Source organism: Dromiciops gliroides, chromosome 1 (genome assembly GCF_019393635.1).
Source record: "Dromiciops gliroides isolate mDroGli1 chromosome 1, mDroGli1.pri, whole genome shotgun sequence".
NCBI classification, from domain to species: domain Eukaryota; kingdom Metazoa; phylum Chordata; class Mammalia; order Microbiotheria; family Microbiotheriidae; genus Dromiciops; species Dromiciops gliroides.
Genome location: NC_057861.1, coordinates 74,579,926 through 74,606,759, shown reverse-complemented (window position 1 = coordinate 74,606,759; position 26,834 = coordinate 74,579,926). Strand labels below are relative to the sequence as shown.

Here is a 26,834-nt window from a genome sequence, read left to right as displayed (position 1 = left end):
TTTCTATTTTTTTGTTGTCATTTTTTTCTTTTTTGAGGTTTTCCCTTTTGTTCTGAGTATTCTTTCATGACTAATGCAGAAATATGTTTCATGTGATTGTATATGTATAACTTATCAGATTGCTTTCTGTCTTGGAGAGGGGGGAGGGAAAGAAGGAAGGGAGAAAAATTTGGAATGCAAAATGTTATAAAAAACAAATGCTGAAAACTATATGTAACTGGAAAATAATAATGATTATTATTATGATTAAAATTAAAATTATAAATTATGATAAAAAACAAATTAATGAATAAAAGAAAGAAATAAATGTTTAAAAAGAAAATTTAATGGTAGATGGGATAAGGCTAGCAGTTAGGAGGCCTCCCAGGTAGGATAAGAGCCATAGAAACATCTACAAATGGGTTTGGGGAAAGGTGAACTATGCCATTGGCCTAGTCTGGGGAAGAGAACTATGAGTAAGAAGGTAAGAAATGTAAAAACATACAGCAGAGTGTAAATGCTGCCCTAAAGAGAATAGTCCTTAACCTATAGGAGCTACTGCAAATTTGTGAGCAGGGAGTAAAGCAAATAACCAAGGCCTTAGGGATGTTAGCTTAGTTAGCTTAGTGGCTAACTTGCCTCTGCTTTTGTGCTCACTCAATTCCCATTTAAATCTCTCTTTATCCCTTCCCATCTTTCAAGGGTCAGAAATACCTTTCCCCCTAGCTCCCATGACCCCAAGTGACTTCTTTGAAATCTTTGGTCCATGGGTGGTAGGTAGTACATCAAGGAAGGAAGTGGAGCTGAGCCATAGGTCAAGAAGGCAGCAGCTGCTACCAACAACCCTGAAGATGGCACCGATCTCTCTTCAACACTATTACTTCCTGAAGCTAACAGGAAGGCTAAGAGGAGGAATTTTCACTGCTGCTATTTAATGGTTAGCCCTAATCATATGGCACTTGCAGGATATGACAGTCCTTGGCAGAGGGATAGAAGATGGATAGAGGAACCCTGTGAGGCCTAGGTGCCCTGGAGAAGCACATCTACAGGGTCAAGTGTCCTGAGCATCTCTCCTTGTTCTCCTCCTTGCTATGTGTATTCCCCTGCATCTGTGTCTTACCCAGCATGCTGGGCTGCAGAGCTGTCCAAATTCTAGAGTACAGAAAGCCCCATAAGGATTTGGTGGTGACAAAATTAAAACACAAATTAAGAAAAGTTGCATCCTTGATAGCACCTTTGGAGCCTTGTCCTCTCCCAGATCCAAAGTAGAGGCTGAAAGAACTTGAACAGAGAGGATTCCTGAGATCTTACAGACCAGCAAATGGACAATGCATTGTCTAGAGCTGATCTAAGAGATCCAAGATATAGTGGAGGGAACAGAAGGACTACAGGCAGGAGATTCAAGTGATTCCAAGCAGATCTCTTCCCTCATATGAACTAGTTTTCTCATCTGTATAATGGGCATATACTTTATATTTGTACCTCCTACCTCACAAAGTAATAATGTGGAAAAGGCTTCCCAAGGGCAGGAACAGTCAGGGTAGGAACTTTTTCTGAGTTCCTTTGCGTTCCCCAGGGCCAAAGATGGTTAGTTCTTCTGCCTCCCCAGGCTATGAGGTCCCCCAGAATGGAGCCTGGGTTTGCTCCTCCTGCTTGTCTCCACATTGGAGTTAATCCCAGGGCCAGATATATGGCAGATATATGGGCTCTTAGGGCAGGATTTCATCCTGAATCCTACCTGCTCCCAGTCACTGATTAGCCATGGGGTCCTGGCCCCAGGGTCATGTGGCTACCTGGCACCCTAAGGAAGGGTGGAGGAGGCCATCTACTGAGACCAAAACAATGCTTGGAGTCATGAAAGAGTGAAGGAACAGTAGAGGCTGGAAGGGAAGCCCTGCCTCTTCAGCACACACACGTAGCATATTTCCTCCCTTCCCTGTATACATTCACACATGTGCACACATACAAACAGCCTTTCTCTCCCCTTCTCTGTACACCCACAAATGCATACATAGAGAACCTATTTCTCCCATACACACACATGCACACACATGTGCGCACACACACAGAGCACAGCACAGCACAACATAGTAGCCCTATCTGGGGCTCTAATTCCAGGTTTGTGTCAGGGCCTCTGCCTGGGTCCTAGCAGAGTGCACCCATCTAGCACAGTAGTATTTCCCTGAGTCTTCCTTCCGGACCTGGCTCAAGGTCAGGGAGACAGTTTGGGCTTCATTGTTCCTGGTGATGAAAGCCCTTCCCTTAACACGGGGCCCATACTCTTTGTTACTGCCAGTTTTGGGACTGATGCTGGCCACAAGCTCCCTCTGGCTCTCAGTTGAGCCCCAATGCCAAGACATGGAGTAATCCTTGAAATTAAAGCCAGAGGCCCTGCAGGTCAGCGTCACAGACTGGCCCTCGTGTGTCATCTTGCCTCCTTTCTCCACCAGCTTCACCTGGGCCAGGGACCCTGCAGAGGACATACCAAAGAAATTAAGCCCAACACAAAGCCTCCATTGGAAGGGGAGTTTAGGGACCACAGCAGAGACACCTGGCTGCTAATTAGAGATTCCAGTCCCAACCCAGATTGACAGAGAGGAGGCCAAGCAACTGGAAGAAGGGGAAGCTAAGCTCCATGGCCCCTACCACCAAGGAAGAGAGAACAGGGAGGAGATTGGGATAGAGGTATCTAGAAGCTAATTAGAGGCTGGGCCCCATGCAGAGGGTGAGGAAGAGAGAAGCACTGGACACAGGACAGATACCTGGGAGAATGGAGAGGAGCAGCCCCAGGAGGTAGATCCTAGCAAGAGTGCTGAAGGTCCTGGAAGACATGCTGCTGAGCCTGGCAGGATTCTCTAGACAGGAGGGGGCCCACAACTGTGCTCCAGGGCTGATTAAATCTGCATAGAGAGGAGTTCAGCCCCCCGAGAAGTGTTTTTAAGCAGGCAGTAAAGTCTGCCCATCCCCCACCCAGCAGTGGCTGGGAGGGGGTGGAGCATGAGGCAAAGACAGATGTCAGCCTGGGCAGGAAAAGGGAGCTAGCTAGCACAGAGTAACTGTGACTGCAGGGCTTATTACCAACCCTACTGGCATTCCAAAAAAAAAATCACCTTTAGTTTTGATACAGGGCCTGCAGCAAGTGGGGGTGCTTGAGACACAGATCAGCATCTTGAGGTGAACAGTGTAGCCATACAGTCCAGCTCAGCACAGATTAGAAGGTAGGTCTGGCCTTTCGATACTTGGATGTCCTTGTTTTGCTCCCAATCCAGTCATCTCTTTTTCTGCATCCTCAAACCTTGAGAAAACAGGACTCTTGAGCACTAGTTCTTCACAGGCAGCCCCAGGGTCCAGGATTACACCATTACTCCCACAGGCCAAATAGCTATTCTGGATTCTCAGGCACACACAGGCCAAATGAAACTATGTAGGCATGGAGAGAAGGCAGTACTCATTGTCAGCTGGGATAGTCACAGTGGGACAAGAAAGCTGGAATGGTTCAATTGATGTTAGGGTAAGAAATTTACAGCAGCTTGGGGCTGCAGTGAATAGGACATTGGACCTGTACTCAGAAAGACTTGTATTCAAATCCAGCCTCTGACACTAGTTTTGTGACTCAGTCACATCATTTAACTTCTGCTTGCTTCATTTTCCTTAGCTATGATGTAAAGATACTAATAGCACCTAGCTCCCAAGAGAATTGATATGAGGAATAAATGAGATAATATTGATAAAGCACTCTGAAAGCCTCAAAGCTATGTATAAATACTTGCTATTTTATTATTATTATTAGATTTAAAAGAGAACCCAGAAGCCAACTTGTCCAACCCCATTCATTTTACATATGGGAAAACTGAGGCACAGTGAAGTTTTATGATGCCTAAGGTCTTACAGGCAGGTAAGTGACAGAGACAGGATTTCAACCCAGAGATTCTGACCTACAGTACACTTTAAACTAGGTCATGATGGTTGAAGTGGAGCAAACTTGTTTGAGAGAAAGAGGTGGTATGAATGAAGCAGACTGCACAGGGAAGAATGGATGAAGTGGGGTGGACATGATGGCATGTCAGGACCAAAACATGCATGTGGCAGAGTAGATAAGCTGTAGTGGATGGGACGGAGTAGAAACAATGAAGTGGAATGGCTACATAGAGAAGGTGTTGTTGAGGACACAAGGTGGAGTCAATGAGATGAAATAGTCAAGTGAAATGATTGCAATAAAATGTGGGTTGGAGTGTCCAGGGTACTGCCAATGGAATGAGGGCATTCTTTAAGGAGAGTCAGCAGGGTGGGGTAGTTTATGTAAAGGGGTTAAGGGAGAGTGCAGGTACTAGACACAGACAGGGTAAAGTGTTCATGATAATGTCAATAACAATAATAACTATAATAGCTAACATTTGCATAGCACTAAGGTTTTCAAAGCCTTAGCACAAACATAATCTTATTCTATCCTCATAATAACTCTGGGAGGTAGATGCTATTATGATCCCCATTTTATTGTACCATCTAAATGCCCCTGAACACGGTTGAGTGGATGAGGTAAGGGATAGGAAAGGGTCAGTAGATAAAATCATGTTAATGAGCTGAGCTATTTTCTTTTCAGTAAACATTTATTGTGTGCCTACCATTGGGCAAAACACTGAGTAAGATACACGATGTAGGTGAGGCATGGAAGAAAGTCCTCATGGAATTTACAACCCAATCCTACTCAGTTCACTTGGGAAACTCCCATTGTTCCCAACCTGCTTCTTCTTATCCTCGAGGAACTCTCTTTCCCTGATTTCTCATTTACTCCTCCAGGACTTGAGTATTGGCTGGAGAAAGTCACAAAAAAGCTAGCTGGTTTCACTGACTCATAATGTATGCTGCAAAACCTCAGCTGAGAGGCAGCATAACATAGTTGACAGATCTCCTTTGCCTCCTCTTTTCTCACTATATTTTACTACCTTGATCTGTGATGATGTTGCTTCCCCCAGCAGCATATGTGCACTGAGAGGGCCAAGCTGTTGCATGTTTGTCAGCTCAGCACAGTCTTGTACCAAGAGCAGGGACCTGGTAAAATTTGTTTAATTGAATTAGCCCCAGAGAGCAGGGCAAGGATCCACAGGTGGACATTGTAAAGAGGCAAATTTGAACTCTACTTAGAGAGAAAGTTCTTAACAATTAGAGCTAAGGTTGGAAGAGAAACGCAATGTTGCCAGTGAGTGGATGGCAAACAGACTTCAGAGTCCCCATCCTACCTGGGACACTTCTGGAAACGTGACTCCCAGCAAGCTAGCTATCAGTGCCCTAGGGAACTCTGTAAGTTGCAGAACAGTTGGAGATATGCATTGTTGAAGTAGTAACTCTTCACAAGAGTTCCCTACACACCAAGGAAACGTTAGGTCTTGACCAGAAAAAGAACAAATCCCATACCTGGCAGCCTATAATCTTCTCTTATCAGCTTTTGATCTCATCCCTCGAAACTCTACAGACTTTTCTAAAATTTCAGTTATTTATTTATTTATTTATTTTAATTTCTCTCAATTACATGTAAAGATATTTTTTGAGTTCCAAATTTTTCTCACACCCTCCCTTTTCCCCCTTCAAGGCAGCAAGCAATTTGATATAGGTCATACATTACATTCATGTTAAACATATTTCCACATTAATCAGAACAAAAGGAAAAATGCAAGAAAAATAAACTAGAATAGCAAAAAAACAAAAGTGAAACTATCTATTGACTTTTTACCTCTCCTCATACACCAACTTTAAGCACACCCCCCTCACTTAGACAAAATTATTTTGTTTTATACTTCATAAAGAAGATTGAGACCAACCCCCCCCAAATAAATTTACTTTGTTTTTTTAATATATTTCTGTACATGTTGTAAACTCTGCTCCCCACCTCACCCCATAGAATTCCAGAGTGCAGGGACAGTTGCATTTTTGCCTTTGTGATCCTAGTGTCTAGTATAGTACCTGGCACACAGTAGGTGTTTAATAAATGCTTATTCATCATTGGTCTGAACAGGTTAGGCATTAGCTTGTGGCAGCAGTTAGATTGAAGAGGTTAAAAATAGTATCAGAAATTCATAATATTGTTCAGGAATAACTATTTAGCAACACATTGAATGATTGACTAGAGCTCCATTAATTCTCCTACACCTTGAAATTTCTCAGAATCATCACCTACTCTTTTCTCCTTCCTTCTAGTGACAAAGGAAGTAGTGACTCCTACCTTTAAAGTACAACAAAGAATTCCTCTACCTATGCTATTGTCTCCCTTCCTTCCAGCCTCCTCTGGTTTCTTCAGGAATGATCTGCTCTGTCTTATTCATGCATCTTCAGTCCCTTGCTTTCTGTTGGCTCCTTGCCTTCTATCCATAAACATGCTCAGGTCTCCCCAATCTCCCTAAAGGGTTTCCTTGACTCTTCTACCCCATTCTGTTATTGTCCCATCTCTCCTCTTCTCCAAATTTCCTGGAAAAGTTTGTACTCCTGATTATTTCATTCCCTTCCGCCAATTCACTCTCCTCAAATCCTTAAGATTTGGCTTCTTTGACCATCAGTCTGCTGAAACTTCTCTCTTTCCAAAGCCACCAAAGCTTCCTAATTGCCAAATTGAATGACCTTTTGTTCAAGACTCACTGTCCCAGAACTTTAGCTCAGATCATTCTGGATATTCTCTCCTCTGAATAGTCTTCTCCATCTGGATATTCTTTCCTCCTTTGGTTTCATGGATATCTCATGTTTGAACACCTACCTCTCTAACCACTCTTACTCCTTTGCAGGCTCCTTCCTGACCCTACAAGTGGAGTAATGCCAGAGATTTTGTGTCTTTTGCTGTCTCCTCTTTTCCCTTTAAGAATAAGAGTATCTCGGGGGCAGCTAGGTGGCATAGTGGATAAAGCACTGGCCTTGGATTCAGGAGGACATGAGTTCAAATCCAACCTCAGATACTTGACACTTACTAGCTATGTGACCCTGGGCAAATCACTTAACCCCCATTGCCCTGAGAAAAAAAAGAATGAGTATCTCAAATGTCCACAGTACTTTATGATTCACATGATCAATACCTGCCTATCCTTTTGACTTTGCTATTGCAATTATATCCCCAGTTACCACCATTCATTTAGTATCCCATGCTTGATACTTTAGTGTTAACTTTGATGCTCTTTTCTCCTCTGCTACTTGTATCCTATCATTTGCCAAATCCTGTGAGTTCTACCTCTACAGCATCCCTCATGTATACCCCATTTTCTAGTTCTACTTCCACCACCCTAGTATTAACTCAGTAGAATGGAAGCACCTTGAGGGAAGGATTGTTTTTTAAAAAATCCTTTTTGTCTGCCCATCACAGTGCACTGGCATAGTAAGTACTTAAGCAATTGCAGATTCGGTAGCCAACAAAGTGTTTAACACCTATTTGTTGAACTCAATTGAATTGACCCAACATTGCCACTTTTGTGGACTACTGAAATAACCTCCTAACAGATCTTCCCACCTCCACCCTCTTCTCTGTCCCTTCCATGCTAAATATCACTGCCTGACATCTTCCTTAAGTCTAAAATTAAATTCATTATCTTTCCTCCTGAACCTCTTCCTTACGGAAACACCATTCATTGATTCTCCCAAATTTGTGACCTTGTAGGTATCATTGACTCTTCCCTCTTTTTCATTCCTCTTATTTGAGTAATTACCACATCTATTTCCACCATATCTCTCATATCCCTTTCTTCCACTCTACTCACACTGTCAACATCCTGATTTAGGCCCTCATTATCAATGACTAAGACTGTTGCAATAGTCTTTCCACCTTTCTTCTAATCTACCATTCCTGTTACTGTCAGAATAATCTCCTTTGGGCATAGATCTGGTCATGTCACCTTTCCATTCAAAAATATTCAGGACTTCCACTTATCTGTCGAGTACCATTCAAATACCCTTGCCTAGCATTCAAGACTCTTAACAATTTTATACCATTTTGCCCCTTTTCCCTGTCCAATCTTGGCTTATATTACTCCTCTACTCATATACTATATTCTGGACAAACTAGACAACTCTCTGTCTAGAACATGCATAGTGAGCTCACATTCCATGAAATTAAGCTATTCACTATGCTTGTAAATCACATGCTACAACAGCTGCCCAGTGTGAATATCTGATATGTTTCTTCTATGATTTCTTAATTGTTAGGCCCCAAAAGGAAGCAGAAGTGTGGATCTGAATAACCACAAGGAAAATTAACATAAAGCATCTTTCTTCTAGGATCTAGAAAGGTCTCACGCTCCAGTGGGAATTCTAGTGGGATGAAGCACCTCTCTCTTTGGGGCCTTTATTCTCTCATACTTCCAGTAATCTAAGCTGTCAATAGTCATATTGGTGGCCAGAAGAAAGCCAACTAGGCCAAATTGTCAATAAGCAGTCACTTCAACTATTAAGGACAGGAATTTTTAGGAGATCACAGGATCAGGAGATGGAGGGAGGTGAATGTATGAGCTAAGAGACCACCTATCATTATGGTCTTTGAGTCTGATGTCTGCTAATGAAGAGAGACAGCAAAAGGCAGAGCAGAGAAGTGGGGCAGGGAATTTGTCTGGGACTGCCCTTTAGAGTCTCTCTTTCTTAAATTATGTAGTATCTCTTTCTATTTGTTTTAGTAAACATATTTAACCTAGATGTGGATTAAATAGTCCAACTGGGTTAACACTAAATATTGAAAAATAAACAAAGAGCCAAATAAGATGCAGCAAAAATGAGTTACAAATTATGAAAATGATGGACATTTAAGCATACCCATAGGTTAGATACAAATCTGGGAAGACAATAGGAAAAAAAGGTGGATACAGATATGGGAACAGCTAGGACCTGTTGGTGTCTATTCAATATTAGAGTGCCACCTAGTGGCTTGCAGAGACATCCACTCATATGAAAGTATCTCTAAAGTATAGGTATTTCAGATATACTCCCCTCCCTGTCCCCCATTTAGTGCAGAGATGTTCCCAGAAAGACAAGTACAGAGAAAACATTTGTTCATTAGCCTCATATCATTCTCTAAAAATTTGGGCTACACCCTCTCAAGTCAGAAATGCAAAAATTATGGACAATGCCTTGCTTAGTTCCATAGTGAGATACTACAAGTTATCTACCTTCTCCCTCAGGCTGTTAAAAGAATTGGTATAGGGGGCAGCTAGGTAGCACAGTGGATAAAGCACTGGCCCTGGATTCAGGAGGACCTGAGTTCAAATCCAGCCTCAGACATTTGACACTTACTAGCTGTGTGACCCTGGGCAAGTCACTAACCCTCATTGCCCCCAACAAAATAAATAAATAAATAAAAATAAAAGAATTGGTATATACCAAGATCCCAGCTTATTTCACCTCATTAATTCCTTTACTCTTCCCAAGACATAGTATTGTTTTGTGTTTATGACTTGTATAGGGGTTGGCAAAACCAGTGTCTCCTGCCTAAGTTCTACTTACTTGGACCAACTAACTAGTAAGCGGTTTTCTACCTGCCTCCTTAACAGAAACAGTTTCCTAGTTATTTCTATTGTTTAGCACCTAGGAGGCACAGAGAATAGGATGCTAGAATTGGAATTAGGAAAACGAGTTCTAATCCTGCCTTTAGACACTTACTAGATGTCTGACATTGGGCAAGTCACTTAAACTTTTTCAGCCCACTTCCTCATTTGTAAAATGGGAATAGTAATAGCACTTATCTCACAGGGTATATATACTTATGTATCATATGAAATAATATATGTGGGGATCATATGAAATAGTATAACCCTAAAAAATGCTTTGTAAACCTTAAAGTACTAGATGATAATGATGATTGTGGTGGTGGTGGTGATGATGATGTAATAATCAATTCAGGTTGGTAGCCCACTACCACCAGTGCTCAGATAAATGGCCAGTGTCTAACTATCATATGAGTGCTGGCTGTAATTACCAAAGTAGTCACTCCTACAAATTATCCTGAATATATGGGAATCCTATACCACCACCCTCCTCCATGCCTTGATTTAGCTCTCCCAGGATAATTGTAATTTATGATCCTGTATGAAATAGTCCAGAGAACATTTGTTTTCCATGCCCCCACCCAATTTCAGCACTACCCTGGCATTAGGCCTCCTGATAGGAATGGTAGGATCGAGGTCTGGCCAAATTGAGGGACTGCCCTGTAGACTATACTCCTCCCTCAAGTTCTTTAAGTGTGGATAAAGAGGTATGGGGAGGGGGGGAGTAGGAGGACTTGGTCCCTTCTCCTCCTGTCCTGAGTCATTAGAATCTCCATTCCAATGTGCTAAATGTCTTGCCATTCATTTCTTCCTTCAGAAGGAGGGCAAAAAGTATTATTCCTATGTGCTAGGAACTTAGCTAAGTACTTTACAAATATGATTTCATTTGATCTTCTTGACAACCTGGAGAGGTAGGATTTGAGCTCAGGTCTGTCTCTGGGCCCAGTACTCTGTCCAGTGTACTTGGCTTCTCCTTAAAATGTTCAGGTTTTAATAGCCAAATCTATAGCTCCCACTGGGACAAGACCTTTTTTCATTCATTGCTTCACAAGACGGTCCTTTTGTCCCAGGTTGTCATCTTTAAGGCTTGAGGCTGTAAATCTGCCTGAGCTAAGTTCCTTAGATTCACCAGTACCAGGTCCTGATTCTCCCCAGGGGCAGCTATGATTAGAGGCAAATGGATTCCCCAGGCAGGATGCTCTAGAGAATTTCAGCCATACCAGTGAGGATATCTAGGGTTGTTGGTTGCTTTCAAAAATTGTTTTAGGAAGGCAGCCCACATCAGGAAATCAGTTCACTCCTGGTTTAGATTCCTGAAGGAAGTCCCCTTTGGCAGCCATTGCACCTGCAGTGACCTATCTACCCATGCAATAGGATAGCATCCCCTTTTCTGGGGTCCCACTTAGGTAATGAGATGGACCTACAATGGCATCAAGGGGTTAGTGGTCAGGACTCTCAAGTGCTTCAACTCAAGTCAGTAAGGTTAACTTGACAAGCACCATTGTCCGATGGCCAAAGAACCCATCTGAAAATCATCTCCCAAGATCACTGAAGGGAGAGTGTTTGTAACCCAATTCCTTGGAAGAATATTGCACTGACTTTGACACTTAGACTGGTACCTAACCCACCTCACCGAGCTAGATTAATGGTAATAACTAGGTGGGCTTCTTCCCCTTCTCTTGAGGAAAAGTAATTATGAAAGGTCTGTACCCAAACTATAAAATGGAGCACCCAATCCTCCAAAGGAGGGTATTTTGGGGGAATTTCCATTTAGTCAGTCAAAAAGCAGTTATTAATCATTCACTATAAGCCTGAGACTATGCTAAGCCCCAAGGATACAGGGAAAGGACAAAATACAGTCCCTGCCCTCAAGGAGCTCACATTCTAATGGAAAAGACAACATACAATAACTTTGTTGTATACAATGAAAATGGAAAGTAATTTCAGAAAGAAGGCATATGCTATAGAGGGAGGAGGTGGGGAGGATAAAAAAAGGCCTGTAGGGGAAAGTGGGATTTGTTCTTAAAGAAGGCTGTGGAGGGGCAGCTAGGTGGTGCAGTGGATAGAGCACTGGCCCTGGATTCAAGAGGACCTAAGTTCAGATCTGGCCTCAGACACTTGACACTAGCTGTGTGACCCTGGGGCAAGTCACTTAACCCCAATTGCCTCACCAAAAAAAAAAAAAAAAATTAAAAAAAAAAAGAAGAAGAAGGCTGTGGAAGACTAGGAAAGAAAGCATTCCAGGGCAGCTAGATGGATAGAGTGGCGGTGGGTAGAGCACTGGCCCTGGACTCAGGAGGACCTGAGTTCAAATCCGGCCTCAGACACTTGACACTTACTAGCTAGGTGACCCTGGACAAGTCACTTAACCCCAATTGCCTCACCCAAAAAAAAAGAAAAAAAGAAAGAAAAGAAAAGAAAAAAGAAAGAAAGCATTCCACACATAGGGGATAGCCAGTAGGGAGGTGGGGTGGAGTGTGTGAAGACTATTGAGTCTGGATCATAGAATACATTTATGGGGGTAAGGTAAAAAAGACTAGAAAGGTAGGAAGTGGTCAGATTGTGAAGGGCTTTAAATGCTAAAAGGAAAATTTTGCATCTGAGCCTGGAAGATGAGAAGAAGCCACTGGCATTTGTAGAGTTGGGAGGTAGGAAAGTCAGTGTCAGGCACATACTTGATGAAAATCATGTTGACAGCAGAGTGGACGATGGATTTGAGTTTCCAGGGGGCCCTACCATTGTCTGACTACCCAACCAACACACATTGTCTATCAGTCTTACCTTTCAAATCCTATGGCTCCCCAAACTCAGCTCTAGTAGACTCAACTTCAGGAAGGGGGTGAGGGTGGATCTCCCAGACAACAGGCAGCTCCTGTCACCTTTTCCTCCTTTATATCCTAGCAAAGTCAGACTATTTCCTTTCTAGCTTCTTTATTATAGTAAGAATAATCAGGAGACAGTCCCTCTTCCACTATTCAGTCCCTTTAAGTTCCTCTCTTTATTCATCCATCTGTCATCTTCTGGCTCAGTGGGGCCTCCTTTACAATCCCAAGATGGGATTTATCTCACAGGTCCCATAGTTCTTGTGTGACCAGACACCAGGGGCCATATTTAGCCATTTTAGATTCTGGGGTGGGGGAACAAGTCATGTCCTGCTCTTTCTGAGCCTTCCTCCTGGCTATTGCACATGATCCTACCAACTCTGACAATGGTTTCAAGCAAGGATCTTACCAGGCACTCTTGGAGTCTGAGCATGAAAGCAAGTGGTTGCTGTAATAAGATGCTAAGGATATCATACTCAAGCAGCAGTACCAGGACAAAGTACTGGTTGGTCCCAGGTAGAAACAGAGAGTACAGGACTTGGGACAAATGGTAACTGTGGATAGAGCCAGGAGTCAGGAAGCCCTGAATTCAAACATGATCTCAAACCCTGGGTGACTCTGGACAAGTCACTTGACATCTATTTGCCTTAGCTTCCTCATCTGTAAAATAAGGATAATAGCGCCTAACTCCCAGGTTTTAATTGTAATGAGCTTAGCAGAGAGCCTGGCATATAGATGCTAGTGAATATTGATTATCATTATCACTATTCCTTCAGAGCTGAGAAACTGAGCAAGAGTAGTTAGAGTGGCCTTTATATACTCTGCATGAAGTCTCTCCCTAATGGCTTACCCAAAGACCTGGGCCAAGTCAGCATTTATTTTGGGTTCCAGCAAGCTGCCTCCTGCCTGCTCTCTAATTACCTAACTGAACTCCTGAATTGCCACAAGCACCAATAATCAGGGGAAGGTCATTTTCCTCCCCACAAGGCAGATTAGGCAGGGAATGTACACAGGAAGAACTGGGTTTGATGGGGGAAGGAATGTGGGCCTCAGCTTATCTGGACCAGGGATCCTGAGAAAAACCTTTTACTGCACAGGCCTATGAATGAATGACATGGGGAATGGAGGGGGGAGGTTAAGTAGGCTCAGAACACAAGGAGGAAGCATGAACAAAGAAGATGCTGGCATGTGCATGGCCCCAGCATCTCATTCCCCACCCTCATTGTCACTTGCAGCACCTCATGCCCAGCAGTGCAGCATGGTACCTTCATTATGTGGTTAGTAGTCTGATACTCAGACCAAAGTTTTGTGGGCTTCACCCCTCATGAGCTGTATTTGATTGATTTCTTTGATGGGAGCTTGGGGAAGATGGTGTGTCAATATTAGAACCAAACCCCTCAGGCATCATCTCAATAAATCGAATCCCTGAACATTCCTTTGTTCATATGTGGGGTTTTCAGGGGCAGCTAGGTGGCTCAGTGGATAAAGCACTGGCCTTGGATTCAGGAGGACCTGAGTTCAAATCCAGCCTCAGACACTTGACACTAGCTGTGTGGCTTTGGGCAAGTCACTTAACCCTCAATGCCCCACAAAAATTTTTTTAAAAAACATATGTGGGGGGTTTTTCTCACACTGCGACCAAGGGGTCTATTCTTGGCTTCTGGCTTCTGCTCTTCCAAACCACAACCCCAACACTGTCTCATTCTGGAACTTCCTTCAGCACCTGGGGCCTCCTCACCCTAAACCAGCCTTAGGTGCTGCAGTCTTTTCAACCTGAAATATGCCTCTGTAGGGCCCACCCTCTTTTTCCATTGGTGAATTCCTCCTAGAGCTTCCATTTTGTGGAGGGACTCAGGCTGGTCTTTATTCTCCTCTCAGAACCATTCCTGGCTTCCATACTTCAAAACCGTGTCCTTGAATGTCTTCATCCTTTCCCTTTCCCCCTTTTCACTCCCTTTTATGTGTTGTCTTCTCATTCCTTCAGGGATGGCAGTGTCTTTCTTCCTTGCTTGTATTCATATCTCCACAGCTTGGTATGGTACATAGTATTCAATAAATGCTTATTTCTTTCCTTCCAAGGGAGTGTCACTATCTGAAGCTAAGCTCAACTCCTTCTCCCACACCCTGAGGGATCCATTCCCATTTTTGACCATCCATCCTTGTCTCCCACTTGGGTTTCTCCCTTCCTAGACCCCTTCTGCCTCCTTGATTCCTTCTAGGAGTGTGTATTCCCTGAGCCCTCCTTCCATTTTCACCTCTCACCAGGGCGACAATGGTTGACACAACACTAACATTTGGTCTTTGAGGGTACAGAGGACTCAGATTAGATTCATCTGCATCTCACAGGAAGTCTAAGCTCTAGGTTGTATCCTGAAGTATGCTTAAATCCCTTACCCCAAGGAATAGCCTTGGGGAGAGGGCTAGGACATAGACAGCATTAGGGGCTCAAAGAGATCTCACACCAGAATGTCCCTCCTTACATTTGACCCACATCCAGGCTGATGGAAATTAAGACCCCTCCCCCATGGAAGTCCTCCCTCAACTATAAGAATGAAGGATGGTGGCCTCCCCAGGGTCATAGTAAGAGAAAGTAGGCACTGGAAGATGATGAGGTTGATTTTCTCCCCTAAAAGTCCCCAACCTTCTGTCATTGTACATGGCACTTATTGACTCCAAACAGCCCACATGGCCATAATCCCATGAAAATGACCTGGAGTTGCAACCTTGTGTGTACCCCGCCCCCCAAAAAATAAGCCTCATGTAGGAAAAAGATAGTAGTGGGAACTGTTGCTGCTGCCAAAGTTATGGAAACATGGGCTGTGAAGACCTGTCCTCCCCATCTCCTACTCCCATGTCCATATCCCAACACCCAAAGAAAGAAATGCCCTCATTATTTCAGGAGACACAGACACAGAGGATTGGCTATTCTGTTTTTTGTTTTTTGTTTTTTGTGAGGCAATTGGGGTTAAGTGACTTGCCCAGGGTCACACAGCTAGTAAGTGTCAAGTGTCTGAGGCTGGATTTGAACTCAGGTCCTCCTGAATCCAAGGCCAGTGCTCTATCTACTGCGCCACCTAGCTGCCCGAATTGGCTATTCTGAATGTCAGGGAGGAATGAATGCAACTGCAGTCACTGGGCTCACTCTGGGGCTCACATGGTCATGACAGAGTCCAAATAGTGGTTCCCAGAACTTTGTTTCCCAAGCAGCTGGAGAAGTAAAGATCAGGGAGTCACAGGCCAAACTCATCTAGAAGCAGCTTGTTTCCTTCTCTTCATTTCCCTTTTCTACCCACAGAAGGGATATTATAGACAAGAGAGGAAACAAGGGAACAAAAGAGACAAAGGCAGAGAGGAGACTAGAAAAAGCGTAGGGGAATAGGAATGAGATTATGTCTTTGGGCGGGGCAGGGGTGGGGGGGGAGATCCAGAGAGGAGGCTGATAAAAAAAAGAGGTTGAATATGCATGGGGGTTGGAGAGGACAGGGCAATTGAAGTATGAGGGAATGATAAGTAGACATGGATTAATGGGATAACTTCATGGGAGGAAGATCAGAAGATCAAGGTCATGGTGGTGAACAGGGTGTTGATAGCCATGGTCTTTATCAATAGTAGTCTCAAGCCCAGAAGTTTGAGGAACACCTGGTTCTCTTGCTCAGGTCCTGGTTCCCCTGCTGTAAAAGACAAAGGTCAGGGTTAAGGGAGAAAGGTATCTCTGGGCTTAATGAGAAATCAGTGATGGAAATTAAGACCCCTCCCCCATGGAAGTCCTCCCTCAACTATATTCCTTACTGTCTAAGGAAAATAAGTCCATGTTGTGAGCTGTCTCTAGAGAAGGGAATATTACAAACATGCTACATATTCATGCACTTTGTCCCAGCATGCCATTCCACATGCTGTAAATGGTTTTTGTTTTTTTTCATTATACATATGCTTAGTTTTTGTCTTGTGCTTTTTTATTATAAAAGTATTTTATTATTTTCCAATTACATGTAGAGATAGTTTTCAACATTTGTTTTTATAAGATAGCAAATGTACTGAAGCAAGAGACGTTTCAGAATCTGAGCCCAAGGAAAATCATACCTTAAATAATGGCTTATCCTAGGTACTAAGCACTAAGATATCACACACTGAGCCTAAAGCTATCAAATACTTTGGCCACTTCATTATTCCAACCTTTTGTCCTGGGCTATCACAAATCCTGAACATGAGTTACTGCAACCTTTTTATCATGAATTCTAATTCCTGGATTATTACACATCCTGAACTTGAGACTATCACATACTCAAAAATTTGACTTATTCTTCTCAGCCCCTAGGAAGATATCACAGGTTCTGAATCCTGGCTTTCTTCATTTCTTCATTATTTCATTCATCTCTTTGTTGAACTCGCATTTATTAAAATGTACACCAGGGGGCAGCCAGGTGGCGCAGTGGATAAAGCACCAGCCCTGGATTCAGGAGGACCTGAGTTCAAATTCAACCTCAGACACTTGACACTTACTAGCTGTGTGACCCTGGGCAAGTCACTTAACCCCCATTGCCCTGAAAAAAAAAAATGTACACCAAGTACTATGTTAGGTGCTGGGAGAGATATAATGTTTTGATGATACATAGTAGCTGCCTTTACAAAGCTGACAGTCTAGAAGGAGCATAAGGCAGAAACACAGATAACTATCATATACAGTATTACACAAGTACATTAGAAAGGTGGAAAGCAAACTGCTATATGAAGTCTGAGGGAGGAGGTCACTGGAATAGGGGCTTCAAAGAAGGATTAATGGACAAGGTAGAATTTGAGTTTGACTCAAAAGGATGAGCATGAATTCAACAAACCAAGAGGGGGACATTGAGAGGTTATCGAAGACATATGGAAAACCTGAGAAAATTCAAGGAAGCAAACAAGGACATGGTACATTCAGTGGGCTATCAATAGGACAGACTGATGGAAGCTTAGAGTACATGAAGGAGAGTAAAATGAGATCAGGGAGTCATCAAATAGGAGATGTGAATGCCAAACAACAGAGTTAAGACTATATGGGAGAACAAAGGAAGCCACTAATGATTTCTGAACAGAGAAGTGAAATGACTATATATAGATAGATAGATAGATAGATATAGTATATATCATAGATATAGATTTTATATATATAGACATATATGTGTGTATATAAATATATATGTATATATTTATAAAATCTTCAATACATCTATGGCTAATTATTCTGGTAGTTGTATTGTGATGTGAATGGAAAAGCAGAGATGGGAAGACATATCAGGGGAATATCTTAACAATCCTGGATAATGAGGACCATTAATAGGAAGATGGCAATAAGAATAAAGAGGCACAAACAGGAGTAAAATATATTGTAGAAGCAGAATTGGCAGAACTTGGTGACTAATTGGATATAAGACTGAAAAATCAACAATCACCCCAAGTATACAACATGGGAGAAGGGGTGAACTGAATAATAGCAGAACAAGGGGAAATGTTGTCAAATATAGGAAGAAAAAATAAACACATTAAATTTGAGGAACCAGTGGTCTATCTACATAGGCATGTTCTGAAGGCATTTGAAGATGTGGTATTGAGACTCATAAGAGAGCTGTGAGTTACCAACTGAGACTTGGTAGTGAGGGCAGCTAGGTGGCACAATGGATAAAGCACCAGCCCTGGATTCAGGAGGATCTGAGTTCAAATCCAGCCTCAGACACTTGACACTTACTAGCTGTGTGACCCCAGGCAAATCACTTAACCCTCATTGCCCTGAAAAAAAAGAGAGAAAGAGACTTGGTAGTGAAACCTAAGAAGTAAATGAGATTGACAAAGGAAAGAGAGTCAAAGGAAGAGAAGAAAGTGCAGGACTGGACACTAAGGGGTATCCACACTAAGGAGGGTACAGAGAGGAAGATAGACAAATAGCAGTTAGAAAGGGGAGTGAAAAGTAAAGATAATAGAGTGTCTCTGGAGGACAGTGGGGGTGGGGGGAAGGTATTCAGTCAGAGGTGATAATGTGTATAAAAAGTTGCAGAGTGGTCTAAGGAGAATGGAGACTGAAAAAGGCCTCTGGATTTGATGGTTAGAAAATCACTGGAAGAATTCACTGTGTAGAGAGGTAGAATGTGAAAGATACATGTGAAGGGCCTGGGGAGAAAGTGACCAGAGAATTAATTATGACAACCCCTAGAATTTTAGCAGTGAGGGGGAGAAGAGAGTTGCCATAGAAGTGGGTTGTGGGAAATTAGGTAATGGGTTTGAAAAGAACAACGTTTATCATCAGAGGGAAGGAACTAGGAGTAATGGAGACATTGGAGATGGATCAAGGCCCTGGAGGAGGCAGGAGGAGATGGGATCAATGGCAGAGACTACACCAGGGATTCCTCATGTGTGATGAATTAGAAAGAGTACAAGACCTATTTTATTAAGCTTTCAAGTTGGGTCTCCATGCCTCAGGTTTTTTACCACTCAAGCTTATTCTCAACAACCACCAAAATTACTTTCTTGAAATGAAGAGCCTGTGTGTTGGTGGTGGTGCTGTTCAGTCATTCCAGCTGTGATCAACCCTGCATGGCCTCATTTAGCATTTTCTTGGCAAGGATAGCACAGTGGTTTGCCATTTCCTTCCCTAGTGGATCTATTTTGTCAAACAGAGGATAAGTGACTTGCCCAAGGTCACACAGCTAGGAAGTGTCTGAGACTAGATTTGAACTCAGGTTTTCCTGATTGTAGACCCAGTGTGCTCTATTCACTGAGTTTCCCTTCTTAATAACTGTGTAATGATGGACAAATCACTATATCTTTCTGAAACTCAGCTTCCTCATTTACAAGAGGTGGGAGGAGGCAATAGCTCTGGTACCTCCTTCACAGGGCACTTTTGAGGCTCAAATGAGATGGTGTATGTAAAGTGATCTGTAGACCTTAAAGTTCAGAATACATGTTGGCAAATATTATTCTTTGGTCACAGGGTAGGAGTAGATGCTGAAGCTGAAAATGCATGTGCATGAGATGGAGGACCAAGAGAGAGATTGCTCACATAAGACGGCATCAGTCTCCTTAGAGAAGGAGAATGCCAAGATGTCTTCCAAACCTGTGGGAGATGTGGGTTGCCAAAGAGGTAGAGAAGAAGAGGAGGCTTAGAACTGTTACTATAGGGAATAAAGATAGAGACGGGGATTAGACTTTTTTTTTTTAGTGAGGCAATTGGGGTTAAGTGACTTGCCCAGGGTCACACAGCTAGTAAGTGTTAAGTGTCTGAGGCCGGATTTGAACTCAGGTAGTCCTGAATCCAGGGCCGTTGCTCTATCCACTGCGCCACCTAGCTGCCCCCCAGATTAGACTTATTTTATTGGTAGAGGGAAATCCTGGGTGAGGTAACTCCCTCCACCAATTCAGATTGGTACTTTCTCTGCTAATTATCATATTCAAGAGTAGCCTAGAGCAATAATATGCCATGGGGCACACAGCCAGTATATGGTACAGGTGGGATTTAAACCCATGTATTCCTAACCTGAAGGTCCCCTCTCCATCCACTATGTTGATGAAAAAAAGAGTTGGATAAATATAAATTTGAGGGGAGGCCCTAGGTGAGATGCTATAGTATAAATCTACAGTGAATGAAGTTAATTCAGCTTTAAGATTTCCTCCACTGAGACTCAAACATTGACCAGAGAAGGGAGAAGGTGGGAACCTTCCAGGGAAGAAGAGCAGCTGAGAAGGCCAGGGAGAATAGGAAGGAGCTCCTCCTCACCCTGAGCTCTGGACTGGCATGTTCCCTGAATTTGGGATCTCTACACACTCTGAAGTTCAAAGCCAGCACTCCCTCCAATCCCTGAGTCATTAGTCATACCGAGCCCTTCTGCATATGTCTGAGCCTCGAACTATCACATACCATTGCTGTTTGTATCATGCTCTGTGTTGGTCATGGCCATGAGGAACTCTGGGCTATCCCATTATCAGACTGGGAAATATGGAGACTGTCAGATTGGTAGAATTGTCTCCCTTCTGATCATGTTGCTTACTCCCAATCTCATTATCTCTGCCCTTTCACCTTTAACCCACCTGTGAGTTCCTTGTCTTGGAATGATGGTTCCAGCTGAGGGGTGATCCCAGTGTCTGAAGGCAGAAAGATATAATCAGGCACAGCCTTGGGATTCAGTGAACCCAAGAGTTTCCTTCCCAGCCTAGGACTTCCCTCTATAGTTCAAAACACCTTTCATCATCCAGGCTTCCCCTCATCTATCCCAGGAATCTCATCCCCTATTTATGGATTCCTCCCCCCATTCCAAGTCAGGAAACATTGGTCTGGAATAAACCTTTCTACTCAAGCACCCCTAACAGGCATCTCCTCTTCTCTCTACAACATTTACCCCAAATTCTTGTTCCTGCCTCTCTTTCTGTCCCTCATTGATCTGAAAAACAGTTCCAAAGCACAAGATGCCCCTTCTTGGTACCCCTCACCATCCCCAGGCAGGGGCTGCTCATACCTGGCTGGTAGGACACAAGGGTCTCTTTCCCAAGGTGCTGCACTGAGCAGGTTACTGAGTCATTCTCACCAACCCTGCCAATCTGGATGGCACTGTAGGTGCCATGGGCTGTGGGAGCCACAGTGAGGGCCTGGGCTGAGACTGAGGCCCTAGGAGAGGCCAGAGATACATGGAGTTCCTTGGGGAAGAAGTCACTGACCAGACAGGCCACAGCATCCTGACTCCTCACCAGGAACACGCTGGGTGACAAAGGGGCCCGAGGTCCTGCAATCAAACCATGGCTTCCTGTCACTCAGATGGGCCCTACTGGGTATGCTTCCAGCCTGTAACCCAGACCCAGTTGTGGGAAAGCACATATGTGACCAAATAACTGTGAAAAGCAAACCTCACCCACTTCCTGGCCCCCTCTCAGCCCTGGCCTGGCCCCTTGTGTGGGGAGCAAACATATGAAACCATGTAACTGTGAACAACAGACCTCAACCTTGTTTCCCACCCCTCTCTCACCTGAACCCCATATGTGGGAATTGAGTTCATGTGACCAAATAACTGTAAAAAATAGACCTTAGCCCAGCTCCCTGGCCCCAGCCCAAGGCTGGCTCTCATATCCCCATATCACATGTTAGGCTGCCCCCAGATCACAGCCCCTTTTCTCCCTCCCATCTCCCCCCACTCCTGGCTTCCACTGGGGCTGATAGGTCTCTGGGCTTCATGGGTGTCCCCAGTCCATTAGCCATATTAGGGTGGGAACTCAAAGTCCTTAAATAACCTATAACAGTCCATCCCCAGGAGTTACACTTAGAGAGGGTGTGCTAACTGTGCATGTTCACATAGCACACTGTAGTAGAGAAGGGTCTGGGAAATGAAGGATCTTTGTTCTGCTCTGGGCACCAGCACTGATTTTCTTTATGACCTGGGGCCAGGCCCACACTTAACATGATCCATTTCCTTAGGGTTGGGTCAGAGGAGGCACTCACCTGGTTCTACTGTCACATCTGTCCCAGGACCAAAGACCAGCTTGTCTGTGTCAACTCCATCACCCACCTTCCTCGCACAATGATATTTGCCAGAGTCTCCAAGGCTGAGGTTCTTAATCTGGAGAACAATCTGGCTGCTGGTGTCCTCCCTAGAGGAGATGATGTGGCCCTCTCTAGTTTCTGAAAGTGGGTTGTCAAGGCTGATCAACCACAATGGGGCATGTCCAGGGGCCCAAAGGGACCAGCCTAGTCTGCTTGTATTCAACTGAAAGCCAGACACTTGGCACTTGAGGCTCAGGGTCCTTCCAGCCAGATGCAGGCCTCCCCCTGACTCTTTCAGCTGTGTCTCATCTCCTGTACAGACAAAGAGTGATGGGGGCAGAGTAAGTAGGGACAAGTAATCCATCCTTCCTCCTAGGAGAGAAGATCATGAATCTTTAAGTCCCCTCAAAGCCATTCTGCCCTAGACTCTTCTCCCCTTCCCCAGCACTTTAGATTCAAACTCAGGGTCTATTTTTCTTTAGATATATCATAGGGAGTGAAATGGGGGACATGAGTCCCATAGCTATAAGAAAAGGCAAGCATAGTCCTTGACAAAGTTCAGGGGGTTTCAGGGATTAGGGCTATTTCTGGGGTTAGGGGCAGGGAGCTCCCGGGATCCATCAGTCTGTCAGGTTCGGGGGATTTCTTGGGATTGGAAGGTGAAGTGCCTAGAATCAGAAGAGGTAAAATTCAATACCTTTGGGTCCTTAGGTTTGGAATTCAAAGGTTTGGGGAATGGCTATGGTTGGGAGTTCCTGGAGTAGTGAGTTTGGGACATCCTAGCATTAGGAGACAGGGTTGGCTGTAGGAACTGACTCATCACCACAGACTTAGGTAAAGGATGACTGGAGTCATCAACCCAGTCTAAGATTCCTCCCACAATCCTGTAGCTTTTTTAGGGTTCAATGGAAAAGGATCCTCTGCCCATTTTCCCCCACCCCTGATAGGAACATGGAAACTTACGTGAGAGCACAGTCACTTCTGTTCCAGGACCAAAATTTTCCCATTGAGCTAGCTCACTGTGCCACAGGAAGAAACCTAAACTGTCATTCTTGGGAAGGGCAAGGGGAACACAAGATGACAGGAAGTGGGTTATGAAGACAACAAGAGGATCTAGGAAGTGAGTGGGAGGGACACTTGTTCCCAGGCTCCTGGGAACCCACCAATGTCATGAAGCACCAGTAAAACAAGGGACTTTAAGAGGTTACATGATACAGTAGCATAGCCTTGAAGTCAGAAGACCAAGACCTGGTTTTAAGTCTGACTCCAGCATGAACTGACTGTATGACCATGGGCAAGTCATTTAACTCTTCAATGTCTCAGGAAACTCCAAGACTAAGTTTCAGAGTGTATTTGATCTGCATCAGTCAAGGGAATTTCCCCTCTTATAGTTCCCTATCTCAACAAAATTATTGGGCTGCTTAAAAAAAGTAGTGGACTCCATATTGGGTTCTGGCCAAGGGCAGATATAGCAGGCTCAGGGATGCTGCCACCATCCCTTCCTTGGCAGGATCCCAGGAAGGCCAAATTCTTGAGGAAAGTGGGTCTTTGCTAAACTTCAGAATGAATGTTGAGACAATTCTTTGGGTGGCTCCACACTTTTTCTCCCCCAATCTAAATATGAAAGACTAAGTTAGAAAGATAATCAGGGAATATCTAGAAAGGTAAATGATGATTACAAAGAGACAATACAGCTTCTTAGACCAGGCAGTGATAACTGATACAAGGGATTCATCAGTCAGCTAGGCTATAATCCGGATATAAACTTGGTGAGACCAATATTATGTAGGAATTCAGCAAAAATGTATCCTAAGATGTGGGAAGGAAATGTTTGTATGTCTATTCTTGCTATATCTTCAATGAAAATATCCTTTCATAAAAGCTCATTGATTTTAAGTGTTAAATGGAACTTGGATGCTAATTACTGGTACATAATGTTAGGGAAGAGGAGGATATAATGAGTGGGGACTCAAGCCAATGACCACACACGCACACACACACACACACACCCCAAAAACAAAAATCCTTACAGTGCCCTGGAACTCAGAACTATAGATGTAGCCTGGTGAGTTCTCAGGGAGTGAGCCAGAGACTACATTTGAATAAAGGAATGGGTGGCATGCTTAATAAACTAGCAGATAATAAGAAGCTGGAAAGAACAGTTAATATGGTAGATGATAGAGTTAGAATCCAATAAGATTTTGACAGGCTAAAGAATTGGGCTGAAACTAAGATGAAATTCCATAGGTGTCAATGTAAAGTCTTACACTTGAGTATGAAAAAAATCAACTTCACAAGTAAGAGAAGAGGAAAACACTGTTGGACAGAAGATTCTCTGAAAAAGATCAGGAAGTTTGAGTGGACTGCAAACTCAATAGGAGTCAACAGTAATAATGGAGCAGCCAAAAAAGCTAATGTGGGCATTAAGTGGGCCAGGAAGTGGGCCAGGAAGTCCAGGAAGGAGGAGGTGAAAGCCCTCATCAGACTTTATCTGGAGTTTTGTGCTCAGTTTTGGACCCCCCCCCCACTTTAAAATGGACATTGATAAGGTGGAGAGTGTCCAGAGGAGGGCCCCCAAGACAGTGAAGAGCCTTGGTCTCTGGACATATGAAAAATGCTTGAAGGAACTGTGAATGCTTAACTTGGAAAAAAAGAAGACTCGGGGAGGACACAATAACTTCCTTTAACTATCTGAAAAATTATCATGTAAAAGGAACCAGAATTGTTTTGTGTGGCTCCAGAAAATAGAGATAATGAGTGGAAATGTCAGAGGCAAATTAGATTGATATCAGGAAAAACTGCATGGTTATAATAATAACAATAACAAGAATACTAACAGCTAGCATTTACATAGCACTCTAAGGTTTGCAGTGGGTTTTACATACATTACCTCATTTGATCCTCACAACAATCCTGTGAGGTTAAGTGACCTCATTTTATAGATGAGGAAACCGAGGTTGAGAGAGATTAAGTGACTTATCCAAGCTCATACAACTTAGAAGTTTCTGGGTCAGTCTTCTTTACTCCATCCTAACAATTAGAGCTATGCAAAAGTGGAATGGGCTGCCTCAAGTGTTGATGGGTTCTTCCTCCTGAGAGGTCTTTGAGAAATCACTGGATGATTTGACCCCTCCTTGCCTTTCATTCTTCTTTTTTTTAAATAAACACTTTTATTTACAGTTTTGAGTTCCACATTCAATCCCTCCCTCCCTCCCCCCCCCCACCCTGATTTGGTAAGCAGTCAGATATAGGTTATACATGTGAAATTACGTAAAACATTCCCATATTAGTCATTTTGTATAAGAAGACTTGAATAAAAGGAAAAAATGAAAGAAAGAGAGAGAAGGGAAGGAAGGAAAGAAGGAAGAAAAAAGGAAAAAAGAAAGAAAGTGAAAATACCATCTTTTAGTCTGTGTTAAAACAATATCCATTCTTTCTCTGGAAGTGGATACTGTGCTTCATCACTAGTCTTTTGGCATTGTCTTGGATCATTATATTACTAAGAATAGCAGTCATTCACAGTTCTTCATCAAACAATATTGCTGTTACTTTGTATAATGTTCCCCAGTTCTATTCACTTCACTATACATCAGTTCATGAAAGTCTTTCCAGGTTTTTCTGAAATTATCCTGCTTGTCATTTTTAAAGCACAGTAATATTCCATTACAATCATGTGCCACAGCTTGTTTAGCCATTCCCCTGTTGATGGGTATCCTTTTGATTTCCAATTCTTAGTCACCACAAAAAGAGTTGCTATAAATATTTATGTACAAATAGGTACTTTTCTGATTTTTTTGGATGTCTTTGCAATATAAACCTAGCAGTGGTATTGCTGGATCACAGTTTTATAGCCCTTTGTACATAGTTTTAAATTGCTCTCCATAATGGTTGGATCAGTTCACAACTCCACCAACAATGCATTAGTGTCCCACTTTTCCTACATCCCCTCCAACATCCAACATTTTCCTTTTACTGGCATATTTGCCACTCTGATAGGTATAAGGTGGTACCCCAGAGTTGTTTTAATTTAAATTGCTCTGATCAATAGTGATTTAGAATATTATTTCATATGACTATAAATAACTTTGATTTCTTTGTCTGAAAACTTCCTGTTCATATCCTTTGACCATTTATCAATTGGGAAATGACTTGTATTCTTATACATTTGACTCAGTTCTATATATATTTGAGAAAGGAGGCCTTTATCAAAGATATTTGTTACAAAAACTTTCCCATTTTTCTGCTTCCCTTATAATTTTGATTGCATTGGTTTTGTTTGTGCAAAAGCTTTTTTAACTTTATATAATCAAAATTCTATAGTTTACATGTTGTAATATTCTCTATGTCTTCTTTTATCCTCAATTCTTCCCCTCTCCATAAATCTGACAAATAATCCATTCCATGCTCTTAATTTGCTTATGGTATCAACCTTTATGTGTAAATCATGTACCCATTTTGACCTTATTTTGGTATACAGTATGACATGTTCATCTATACCTAATTTCTGCCATACATTCCCAGCATTTTTCAAATAATGATTTTTTTGTTCCAAAAGCTTGGATCTTTGGGCTTATCATATACTAAATTACTATAGTCATTTACTAAAGTGTAATTCATAGCTATTTTATTCCATCACTCTATTTCTTAGCCAGTATCAGATTGTTTTGGTGATTACTGCTTTATAATATGGTTTGAGATCTGGGATGGCTACATCACCTTCTTTTGCATTTTTTCATTGATTACCTTGATATCCTTAAGCTTTAGTTCTTCCAGACACATTTTGGGGTTTTTTTCTAGATCTATAAAAGTTTTTTTCATAGTTTGATTGGTATGACACTAAATAAATAGATTAATTTAGGTAGGGTTGTTATTATTATTATATTGGCTCAGACTGCCCATGAACAATTAATATTTTTCCAATTGTTTAGATCTGACTTTATTTGTGTGAGAAGTGTTTTATAGTTGTGTTCATAGTTCTGTGCTAAGATTATTGGAATTTGACTGACTCATTGGGAGAGGCTACACCTGGCCTGC

At 42.8% G+C, this 26,834-nt stretch overlaps 2 protein-coding genes across 2 annotated transcripts in view; both read right to left on the bottom strand.

Annotated features, from left to right (window-relative positions):
- The window catches only part of LOC122738047 (tyrosine-protein phosphatase non-receptor type substrate 1-like), an 80,854-nt gene extending 77,999 nt beyond the window's left edge, over positions 1-2,855 (bottom strand). The window contains 2 exon segments of the mRNA XM_043980095.1: positions 2,139-2,449; positions 2,742-2,855. Of these exon segments, the coding sequence (XP_043836030.1) occupies positions 2,139-2,449; positions 2,742-2,811 (381 nt within the window). The 5' untranslated portion in view covers positions 2,812-2,855.
- A 12,492-nt stretch (positions 2,856-15,347) lies between these two features.
- LOC122735176 (immunoglobulin gamma-1 heavy chain-like) overlaps positions 15,348-26,834 on the bottom strand; it is a 61,755-nt gene continuing 50,268 nt past the window's right edge. The window contains exons 3-7 of the mRNA XM_043976534.1: positions 22,764-22,819; positions 21,759-22,112; positions 20,785-21,048; positions 20,360-20,413; positions 15,348-15,975 (exon numbers count right to left, since the gene is read on the bottom strand). Coding sequence (XP_043832469.1) covers positions 15,854-15,975; positions 20,360-20,413; positions 20,785-21,048; positions 21,759-22,112; positions 22,764-22,819 — 850 coding nt within the window. The 3' untranslated portion in view covers positions 15,348-15,853. The remainder of the gene's footprint in view (positions 15,976-20,359; positions 20,414-20,784; positions 21,049-21,758; positions 22,113-22,763; positions 22,820-26,834) is intronic.